This window comes from Nothobranchius furzeri, chromosome 7 (assembly GCF_043380555.1).
Source record: "Nothobranchius furzeri strain GRZ-AD chromosome 7, NfurGRZ-RIMD1, whole genome shotgun sequence".
Lineage (NCBI taxonomy): Eukaryota > Metazoa > Chordata > Actinopteri > Cyprinodontiformes > Nothobranchiidae > Nothobranchius > Nothobranchius furzeri.
This window is the reverse complement of record NC_091747.1, coordinates 43,125,669-43,137,827: the sequence shown is the minus strand read 5'-3', so window position 1 is coordinate 43,137,827 and position 12,159 is coordinate 43,125,669. Positions and strand designations below refer to the sequence as shown.

General features: G+C 44.1%; 1 protein-coding gene across 4 annotated transcripts in view; it reads left to right on the top strand.

The window, feature by feature from the left end:
- The window catches only part of LOC107382586 (RALY RNA binding protein like), a 169,907-nt gene that overhangs the window by 131,674 nt on the left and 26,074 nt on the right, over positions 1-12,159 (top strand). For all 4 annotated transcript variants that reach the window (XR_008566011.2, XM_054751402.2, XM_054751403.2 and 1 more), the window contains one exon: positions 6,537-6,612. Coding sequence is in view for 3 of the 4 variants with exons in the window: in XM_054751402.2 (XP_054607377.2) it covers positions 6,537-6,612 (76 nt within the window). In the remaining variant the exon portion in view is untranslated. The remainder of the gene's footprint in view (positions 1-6,536; positions 6,613-12,159) is intronic.

The window sequence follows — 12,159 nt, the reverse complement described above, 5'->3', positions numbered from 1 at the left end:
ATTTTTTCACTTTAAACGGTGTACTTCTGCCATCCAAGATAAAATGCTTTTTACACCAATTTGGCAGATTGAGTGTATATCTTTATTATTTATAGTTTTTGTTTAACTTCTGTCATTTTTTTATTTATCTGATTGCTCAGATGATGAAAGGCTCACTCCATTAGCAGTAACTTCAGGTTGCTACCGTCTGGACACAGATATCTGCTGCTGAGTTGGAGGACCAACAGACTGTGGACTTTTTTTGTTCCTACTATGTGTGATACTTTTAATTGATTCCTTTTTTATGTAGCATGTATGTCACTTAAAACATGTTTTTAACAGTTGCTGGTGTGAAACCAAATTGCCCCGAGGGGATAATAAAGAATCTTGATCAAGGTTTAAAGCTGCCATGCCAAACTGAGAAAACAAATTATCTTAAAACATTTTTTTCTTGCCTCTTAACAACATTCTAACATATTATAGTGATACATATATTGTGCATCTAAAAACATCTACCAATGTCACCATTCGGACCAAAAGTGAGTATTGGACCATCCGATTGTTGGCCTCGCCAAACCATTGCACTTCCCTGGGTCCTCAGTTCATTACCCACTTGTGTATTTTGCTACAGAACACCACTGGTGTGAGAAATAGCCGGCTGCTACCACTTCAACTTTAGGACAAATTACCAGAGTCCCAAAAAGTAAAACACCATTTGAATCATGGACAACAAAATAAATTTAGACGTAGAAGACAGCGCCTAGTGTTTAGCGCTTACTCGTTTCCTCTGGCAATGTGGGTTTCTGGTTCTGGCAGAAATGTCTCAGGGAAGATACCTGAGGAGGTGAGTGTTTTGTGTCTGTGTTTGTGTTTTTGGCTTGTTCTGTCGATTCACTATAGCAGCTTAAACTGTATATTTTTATTAGTGAGCGTGAACAGTTGTTGCTAGTGGTAGTTGATGTAAGGTGACGGTGGCAATAGAGTTAAGCACCCGGCTTGTAAATGGAGGGTCGCAGGTTTGTGCTCCGCTCAGTCTCTCGCAGTCGTATCTAGGGCTTTTTTGTGATCTGAAAACTTTTGTCTATAAAACAAGTTTTCTTTCTTTTTTCATTAGAGACTATCAGGAAGATTAATACTAGACTCCCAACCAATCAACAACACTGATTCAAGCACCTTCCGTCACCAAGCCCTCCCCTCTCAAACCTAAACAGACTAAACAAGACATCAAAGCAAAAAGAGGCGGACCATTTGGCCTTCTTCCGTTGTCCGTGAGGGTGTGCGCAGACCGTTGTTGGGCTGGGTTCAGCATTAGATTCTATGGCGTGAAAGCGTGTAGAGATGGTTAGATGCATGTGTCTCATGCTCAATACATGACACTTGGCAGCCCTAGTGAAAGCAGAATTTCCTGTCATGGTTGTAAATATCACTGTATATTGTGAATAATGTGATGCAGCTGAACCTCGATTTCAAGAAAGTCATTGACTAAATTGAAACCATAATTTCTGCTAGCAAAACAAACCACAATTCAATCTTTTCCTGAAACCGTTCAGTCCTAGTAAAATAAAAAAAAGTTTAAATAAAATATTGAATTTAATTCAGTTTCTGTCTGTTCTTTATTGAATGTAGTTAATTAAGAATTAGCATTAAAAGACTAGGGCCAGGATTAAAACATATATTTTTACAGTTATTTTTATACATATATTACGGCTGCACAATATATCACAAATATATCATTATCGCGATATCAGCATGCACATTATGCATATCGCAAAGAACAGATAAATATAATGAATGGTCAGCTCAAATGTTTGCTACAAATAATGCATTCTGTCAATCAAATGGAAGCATGATGTTTTTTTAACAAGTCAAATAGAGCTCTTCACCCATTTTGCCAAGTGGGTGGGTTCTCATAGGTTAGATGCCCGCCCTCGAGGTGGACGGCACTTAATGGTTAGCAAACACCTGAGTTAGCTTTGTTCTGCTCTTTCTGCTGATTCTGGTTTTTGCGGGATCCACTGATTGCCTTTTCTTGTTCATTTTCTTTTTCCATTTCTTCACATTTTGTCATTTTTTAAATTTCTTTGTTTTTGATTATTTTTGTTCCTGAGTTAAGTTTTTATTTATCGCAAGTAATATCACCATCACAATATTAATCACTGTTATCGCATATTGCAGGTTTTCCTAATAGCTTGCAGCCCTAACATAAATATTTTTTCAATATTTATCGATATTGATCATCCATCCATCCATTTTCATCCACTTATCCGGAGTCGGGTCCCGGGGGTAGTAGCCTAAGGCGAGAGAGCCAGACTTCCCTCTCCCCAGCCACTTGGGCCAGCTCCTCCGGGGGAATCTCAAGACGTTCCCTGGCCAGGTGAGAGACATAGTCCCTCCACCGTGTCCTGGGTCTACCTTTAGGTCTCCTCCCGGTTGGACGTGCCCGGAAAACCTCACCAGGAAGAAGTCCAGGAGGCATCCTGACCAGATGCCCAAGCCACCTCAACTGGCTCCTCTCGATGTGGAGGAGCAGCGGGTCTACTCCGGGCACCTACCGAATGACCGAGCTTCTCACCCTATCTCTAAGGGAGAGCCCAGCCACTCTTCGGAGAAAACTCCTTTCGGCCGCTTGTATCAGCGATCTCGTTCTTTCTGTCACTACCCAAAGCTCATGACCATAGGTGAGGGCAGGAACGTAGATTGACTGGTAAATCGAGAGCTTCACCTTCTGACTCAGCTCTCTCTTCACCACGACAGACCGGTACAACGCCCGCATCACTGCAGATGCAGCACCAATCCGCCTATCGATCTCACGCTCCAGTTTTCCCTCACTCGTGAACAAGACCCCGAGACACTTAAACTCCTCCACTTGGGGCAGGACCACATCCTTACCATACCATACCATACCATCTTTATTTATAAAGCACATTTAAAAACAGCATGGCAGCCGACCAAAGTGCTGTACAGAATAAAAAGTAAAAACACAATATAAAACACTACACGGTCAACAATAAAATGCACAACAAGGCAGATAATTACAGTCAATAAAAAGACACATAATAAAATAATAAAAGTCAGGGATTTAAAAATGCCTGGTCGTAAAAGTGAGCCTTCAGCAGCGATTTGAACCGGAGGAGGGATGGTGCCAGCCTCACCGAAAGAGGAAGTGCATTCCATAGTGTCGGAGCAGCGTAGACAAAAGCACGCTGCCCCCGCGTTTTGTATTTAATTAATGGAACACGAAGCAGCAGGCAATCAGCAGACCTCAACGCCCGGTTTGGCACATATCTAGTGACAAGATCCGACAGGTAATCCGGTGCCAGACCGTTCAGGGCCTTAAAAACAAAAATAGGGATTTTAAACTTGACCCTAAAGTTTACGGGTAGCCAGTGGAGCCGCGCCAGTACAGGTGTGATATGTTCTCTCCTAGGAGTGTTTGTTAAAAACCTGGGTGCTGCGTTTTGTACGACCTGAAGCCTGTTAGGAGCGGAGGCAGGTAAACCAATTAAAATGGAATTTGCATAATCCAGTCGAGAGATGATAAAAGCATGGATTACGGATTCCAGGTGCGCTCGTTTCAGGATCGGTTTTAAGCGGACTAGTCTGCGCAGCTGATAAAAACACGATCTGACCACTGCATTAATCTGAGGGCCCATGGAAAACTGTGTATCAAATTTCACCCCAAGGTTGGTAACACACTGCTTGAGGTCAAAAGGGAGAGTGGCCAAATCAGAAGATATTTGAGTTGTTTGGTTAGGGGTCATCAGGAGTGCCTCAGACTTAGAATCATTTAGCTTAAGGAAATTATTAGCAAGCCAGGAGAAGGCATTCTACCCTTTTCCGAATCAAGACCATGGTCTCAGATTTAGAGGAGCCGATTCTCATCCCAGCTGCTTCACACTCGGCTGTGAACCGCTCCAGCGAAAGCTGAAGATCACGTTCTGATGAAGTCAACAGGACCACTAGCCTAGTGAACTAGACCAAATTCTTGCTTTGCAAAGTGTCACCCATGTTTGACATGGGTGACCCTTCCAGAAGCAGAAAGCCTCAGACAACTTAGCTCCTAGCTCTCGATATTGATCAATATGAAGTTATTTTTTATCAACCTTTTTTCTACTGCCTAGTCGTATCCTTGAGTAAGACACATCACCCTCCTTGAAGGTACCAGTGGCGCCTGTGTAGGGCAGCCTCACTTCTGTCAATGTGCCCCAGGGCAGCTGTGGCTACATTGTAGCTCATTGCCAGTATGTGAATGGATGAATGCTTGTTCTGCATGAAAGTGCCTTAGAGGGTCTAGTACTCTAAAATACACTATTAAAAGGCCATTTATCATTTCCAAGTTTACATGTTAAGCCTGAATACATCACAGCAAAGCAACAAGGCTATCCAAAGATACTCAAAACGCAGCCTTGTTGTAGGGCAGGGGTGTCAAACTCAAACTCACAAAGGGCCGAAATGAAACTCTGGGACGGAGTCGAGGGCCAAACTTAATATTTTTTGAAAAAATGACGGCAAATTTGCACATTTTCTTTTTCAACATATATGCAATTTTGAACCTTTAAATTTGGAAACAAACATATTTCTGCATTAACACTGAATGTGGAATAACCAAATTACACACGAGCAAGTCAGTTTTAAATAAAAGGCATCAGTGGTATTCATTACTTGTGGTGTATTCAGTATTTTTAAAATCTATTCAGGATTTATGTTTTCTTGTTTATTCATTTTTCTTATTTTTTATTCTCATTTTTTTCTCCTGTAATACGCGTCATCGCTGCTGTGACAGCTTTCCCCACTGAGGAACAATAAAGGGATTTTCTATTCTATTCATCTATCTGCAGCCTTTCCACTTCCTGTTTACTGTAGGTTAAATCTTTTCTCACGTGCCAACAACAAAATAAAAGTATTATTTATCTTAAATGAAAATGCAACATCTCACCTGTTAACTTTCATGCTTTGGAGCAGAAAAAGAGCATAAAACCAGCATATTTAAAGCTCAGTTTGCTCCACTGGTTTACTGTGATGCTCACCTGTTCCAGCCAGATACCTGCATCATGGGGCTGATCTGAGCTGAGGAGGAGGCTCCTGTTGTTTTGTTCATCTTCATCATAATAATGACAACATTAGATGACAACAGGAGCTCACATAGGTTTGTGCTGACTAACATGTCTGAGCAGCTTGACCACATTGTTGTGTGTCGGGGAGGAAACACAACTACAGCAGCTGGTTTGAGCGTGTCGCTGTTCGCTGGAGTTATATCCGCTCTGTCTGGATGTTAGTTGGAAAAATTTCTCTTTCAGTCGTGAACACATTACTGAGCGATTAAAATCTCCGTTTCTGGGCTTCAACGTCAGAAAATAGCTGAGTGAACTCGGCGCTGAGTGAGAGGAGTGATTAGTTTGTCCGAGACAGTGGAGCTGCAGACAACCGGCAGAAGACGCTAGAAAAAACACAAAGGAGGGGGCGCTTCGGCTCCGCGCTGACGCCGCAAAGCATCATGGGAGTTGAAGTCTTTGCGGTAAAATCGGCCAGCGGGCCAGTTTTAATATATTTTTGATATTTATCTCGTGGGCCACATAAAAATGCTCCGCGGGCCGGATGCGGCCTTGACTCTGACATATGTGTTGTAGGGGGATGCTATCGGACTTACCGATACTCAGCTCAGTTGTTTGAGTTGTTTAGGGTCAATGACATTAGGTGGTGAAAGGTTACACCAGATCTTGTAATATGTCATGACATCAAACCTTATTTGCAAGATTTGACCAAAATTACTGCAACACAAGTATTTCCAGTTTAAGAAAGTGGGCGACCATTATAGATTAATTAAAGGAAAGCTGTGCCTTTACAGGGTATCTGCAGGCCCTTAAAAAGTCTTAAATTTGCTTTTCCAAATTTAAGGCCTTAAAAATCCTTAAAAATTACAAATAATCCTTAAATAGTTTCCAAAGGTCTTAAATTACCAAAGACCCAATAAACAAGATTCTTTTATTTCTATAAAATTTTCGTGAATTTCTAGTTAGTATTCAGCATTTTTTGTGTGTGATATTGGCGTAAGCGGAACCGTACACATTCGGTTGGTTGTGAAAGGGGGCTATTTTTAGATGAGCACGTTAGTGGGAGTTTGCACCATGGGGAAGTGCAACATTAATGGTAACTGGATGGCTAATCCCACGTTCGCAACGTGGTTACCACCGGTTCCAGGCAATAGCTGGAAATTATAGCTTAAATTTAATTTTAATAAATAGCTTAAATTTGGTCCAAGTGACCTTAAAAAGGTCTTAAAAAGTCTTAAATTTGGCTCCCTTAAACCTGCAGATACCCTGCTTTAATAGTTAAATATTCACATGCTGATTGCAGTCATGGTGATGTGATCACTTCATCTACATCTTGGGTCGTAGGGATCATTCTAATTATTAAATAATTAAACATTTGCACAAATGCAACAAACATTTGATCACACCTGCACAAATTGTTTTTTATGCATTTTTAAATGAAGTTCCTAAGATAAATGATCTCTGAGTACCATCAATAACCCCAGGTTTGTGTTTGTCTTATTACAGACATAAATATGGCAGGTGAGCCTAAACCATACAGGCCTAAAGCGGGCAACAAACGGCCACTGTCAGCTGTTTACAGGTAAGATTCGATGCTGTTATGAGTATAAACTAATATTTGCAGCCATCTTTCGTATATAAGCTCAACTTTGCTGTCAGTTTAGCAGTTTTAAGCTTTGAAATTCTATTTGTTAAGGGTTTTTTTGTTTGTATTCCTCTGCCCTGAGTGCAGTATACAGGCTCAAACATGAAGAGAAAATAATGTTCTTCATTAGACACTGTCCTGGTTTTCCTTGTCCCAGACACATATTTATGCTGCTTGTTTACTGCATTCAGATGTGATAAAGGTCCAGTTATGCATCACATTCACTGGCACACTAATAGTTTTCCCAAAGGAGATGTTACCAGTCCCACCAATTGCATCTATTTTAATTTTTTATTTTTTTTTTGGTTTGTTTCTCCTTTTTTACTAATTCATTAGCTAGAGCATTGTGTTTTTATAAATCCTCATTTGCATTTCATAGCTGCAGCTGAAAAGAGACAGGATGTGAAATGGTAATTATGAGCCAGGAACACAAAACCAACAGCAAATCTTTCTGAAATGGAATAATAACACATAAATCCTAATTAAGATTCCTGTGAAACAGGCTGAATTTATTACGGGGCCGTCGGAGCTTGTAGTCTCTTTTGTTTCTGTTGCCATTCTGAACTCTGATTTTCTTATTTCAGCGACTAAAGTAAAAGGTTTTCATAATCCATATAATATTCATTTTGCTCTTAAAATTATTTTAGTAAACATGTATTTACCTAAATTGTGCTAACATTAGTGTGAATATGTACCATGTGTTGATGTGCACCATAAGCAACAAACGTCTTTGCCTTTGAGGGTAATTCATGGAATAAAACCTCATGGTAGCTATTTATGCTTTTCACAGCTAGCCTCACTGATGTTGATTTCCACTGCTTACCTCTTCTTTCCACCGCACGCGAAACATCGCAAAGTGGCTGCAAAACAGACTGTGTGGCATAGGGGCTGCATGACTTAATTTTTTTTAAAGTCGACAGTCAAGTAATGAAAAGCGAGTCGACTTTGACTAGTCGTTGATGATGTCATACACCTGTAGCGGGTGGGTTCGCTGGAGATTTTGACAGTTAAAATTGCGCCCACGTTTTCAAAATTAAACACATCTCTTCTAACAACTGTAGTTTCTGCATCTTTACTGTTCCCCTGCTGCAGCCCTCTCCCCCCTCCCCTGCGCAGCGGCCACAAACTCACTGATGTGCCTGCAGCCTCTCAGACTTCCTGCTGCTCTAAACATTAAAATAATTATTTCATTTTCTGTGTCTGTTTGTTCCAACCACCAGGTAGAAAAACGAACTTGTTTTATTTGACTTTTTTTCTGTCCTATTATCTTCCTGCATCTCCTCTATATCCTAAAGAAAAACTGCTACCTGGCTTCAAATATATTCACCTTATGAGTTACCTTTTAACTGCAGTTCTAAAAGATCTACTGACCGCAAAAACAGCAGAGGGCGTGCTGCCCACCGGCCGCACCACTGAGGTGCATCACCGGAGGACAAATCAGATGATGCGCCCCGCTCCACAGCAGCGAAACGCATCAGGCACAAACAAAAGACAGAATACATAAAAGGAAATGAGCCAACATGAACGATTGCGTGTTAAATTTGTTTCACATCAGAATTGCTCCCAGTTGGGAGTGAGCATGCAGGAAAAATGCTGCTATTATGTTGTGTGACCATTTTCATGGCCGGTGGAAAGAAGAAGTTACCCAGGTCCTGCAAAAACCCTAAAAATATTTGACTTACATCTAGGCATGCAGCTAAAATCACCCTAATGGAGCACATGCACAATGTCCTTGTTAATTAAACTAGTTGGGGATATTTGTCTTCCTCCCTTTTCTTTTTTTTTTTTTTTTACCGTGTCCTGTCTGGCTGTGAAGCAAGCAGAATTGATGTCTGAATGCTGGTGACAAGCCTTACAGATTTACTCTCAGGTGGAGCATCAAAGTGTTTGCTTTTAATGTCACGCCTGATACTTAAAACTTTATTGTTATTGTTGTTGAATGCATTGTAATTCCGACCAGACACGGAGACAGAGGTGAAAGAGAAAGGAAAAGAAAAGGTGGGGAGAGAGAGAGAGAGAGAGAGGGGGGGGGGGGTGTTCCACAAAAATAAACAATGAACAAGAGTCTGCTTCTAGACCTGCAGAAAAAGGCAAAAAAAAGGGACACAACAACAATACAACAAGATCTAGCTATCACTGCGTCAACTTGATGAAGAAAATATATAATCAACATTGCTTAACTGAAGAATCACGATAATAAATCACAGTGCATTAAGTGCCCACCATAGTCTTAAGACCTGTGTTTAACGTTCCCAAGCCCATACTTTTGAGAGCACCATGTGAGCACCTGTGTGTGTACACGCGCTTGTTTATGTAAGGTTTCTCTATAGGAGCGTCCAACAGAGAGTGCGAGGGACCACAGATCCGCCCCTCAAAGATGCGCAGGAGACGGGGGGAGCTCCAAGTCCCAGAGATCCAGGTGCTGCCCCAGAACACAGGAACCCCAAGGAGACTGCAACAAGGAAAGCCCCCCCCCCCCCCCCCCCGAGAGGCACAGAGGATCGCCCCGGGGGGCCACAACCAGCAGCCGGCAGAGTCCCGGGAGATATCAGCGGCAAGCCCACAGGCCCGCCCGCAGCCTCCCACCCCCTAGCCGGCCGAGCCCGGGACCCAGCGACCCGGGACCCAGGGGTGACCACCCCCGCCGGGGACCCAGCAGAGCCCAGGGACCCAGACCCCACCAGGCAGCCACCGGGATCTATCAGGCAGATGCCTGAATCTTAAACCCCCAGACCCGGTTGCCACGAACACTCAGGCAGACCATGGCACAACCCCTCACACCAGGTGTGGCAGGGGGAGGGGGGACAAAGATCTATATCATCAAGAGAGGTTCCAGGAGAGGGGAGGAGTCAAAGGCCCCACCTGACATATACAATCATACACAAACACAGTCACACACTCCCTCCCTCATGCTCACACATGCACATACAACCCAAGACTTACAAAAATGCACGCCGGACACCCACTCATGCTCCCCATACACACCCTATTCACTCTGGTCCCGGTACTGCTGCACACTGGGTACAACCATCACCGGTAACCAGAGTTTGACCCTTTCTGCTGGGGTGTTGATGAGCAGGCTCCCCCGCCCAACGCCGAGCATAGCAACCCACCACCCCAAACCCCAACCAGACGGCCAGATCTCCCTCCTAGCCTCCAGCCCCAGGAGGCCTAGCAACAACAGAGGTGGCTAAGACCCCTAGTCTCCCTCAGCCTGCTCCAATATAGTGTTGTGTGATCATGAGGTGTATTCCATGGCTGTGGTGAGTGGGCAGTGCGGGCATCATCCGGCCTATGCCAGCTGGTGCCACCGCACCACCCCACTTACACCCTCAGCCATCAGTGTCTAAGTGCGGTTTAAAATTGGAAGTGGGCACCGGCACCCGGGAGGAGGCTGAAATATCCCCCTGCCAAATGCCGTTGAATGTGCTCACTCCCAAGGCCCTAAGTGTGTGTTTGTGTGGAATGTCGTCAGTGGAAGTGTATAAGGTGCAAATAAAATTGGGGGGTAGGTTGCCACAGGAATGCGGAAATGGGGTCCATACCCGCACTCCCTGACTTGCCCACCCCCCAAGATCCTATGTGTATGTTTGTGTGATGATGTGAGGGAGCAGGAGGAGAGAAATATGCGGGGATGGGGAGGAATGGCTGGCTGGGCTTAGCCCTCCAGGGAGCCAGCTCCCCTACTGGCCCCAATAGGCACCTTTGTTGTCAAACTGCCACCCAGGGCATGGAGACCCCAGCCCATCCTGCTAGGGTCCAAAGCAGCAGCATTACAGAGCCCCACGGAGTCCGAGGGCACCAACCCAGCCCCACCCCAGCAGAATGTCTATGCCCATCCCTGCATTTGCACAACTTCCAGAATATATAAGACATGGGACATCCAGGTAAGGTTGGGTCCTCCCCCTCCTGAACCTCCCACGTCCCCTGTGATGGAATGGCAGAGGAGCTAAGGTCTACCTGAGGCCCCCGAACCCGGGCCAGGCACTGCTGCGTGTTCCTGCCTTCTTCCCGGCAGCATACATGTCAGGACCCGACCCCCAAGGCCCCGCCCAGATCCCCACCAGGGGCCGGCCACCCCCAAACCCCGAGCCCCCAGGCCCCCACCCAGACCCGCCCAGGGGCATTGCAGCCGCCAGTCAGTGACCCATGGCCGCCGCCAAGCCCCCCAAGGGGCCTCACTCACAACTACCAGTAGTCCACCCCCCGAGGCAACCCAAGCACCTCCAGAGGGGGGCAACGGCCCCCGAGTCCCAGACACCCCCAGTGAACCCACCTCCAGGGAACATCCGGATACTCCAAACTCAGACCCCACACCCCCCCACCTACACCATCTCGTAGGACAACATCAACGGCCCCCCACCCTCGCTATGTGATGGAACCGATCAAAGGGGCCCAGAGAGATTCATCTGAAGTGGAAGCAGAGGCTATATCAAGTGCAATATGATCTAACAAAAGATTTCTATACTGGTTAATGCAGAGAGTTTCTCTGTTTTTCCAATTCAAGAGGATAGTTTTCTTAGCGATGCATATGGCAGTTAGAACCACGTGAACCAAAGATGTTTCAATCGGGACATCGTCCAGGTTTCCCAGTAAACAAAGAGAGGGGGAAGTTGGGATATGACATTTCAGACATTTTGACAGATCCTCACATACTGGACAGGTGGGCAGGACCACAGTGCATGAATGTAATTGTCAGGAATGTTGTTTGTGCAGTGTGTACAGGTGTCAGACGACACAAACCCCATCTTGATCATCCGATGACCTGTATAGTGTACTCTGTGTAGAATTTTGTACTGAATTAATTGTAAATTGGGGTGTCTGATCATTTTAAAAGTTTTTAAACAAGTTTGGGACCAGAAGTCCTGGTCAAAGCTAACTGATAGATCCACCTCCCATTTTTCAATAGGGATTGCAATTTTATCGTCTATTTTGGACAGTGTCTTATATACTTTAGACAGTAGTTTGGGGGGTTTGAGATTATAAAAGTCTAATACCCTTGGTGGTGTTTGTAATTCTATTTTATTGAGCTTAAATTTTTGTTTAACTACAGATTTAATTTGGTGATATTCTAAAAAGCTATTCTTATCCATTCCAAATTGGGAGACTATTTGATTAAATGGAATGAAGTCCAATCCTTCATATATGTGTTCCAGGTATAGGATTCCTTTATTTTCCAGTCCGGAAGGTTCATCATTTTGTTGTTTTGCAAAATGTCAGGATTATTCCAGATAGGTGTGCGTCTGCATGGTACTAGTGAAGACTCGGTCATTTTAAGATACTCCCACCATGCTGTCAGAGAGGTGCTGATACTAATACTTTTGAAGCTTTCATGTTTTCTTATGCTTGAGCTAATAAATGGTAAGTCTGAAAGCTCTATCGTATTGCAAAGTGTCTGTTCTATATCTAACCAGGACTCATCTAGTGGGTTATCTTGCAACCATCTTGGTATATATTGCAGCCTGTTGGCTAAGAAATAATAAT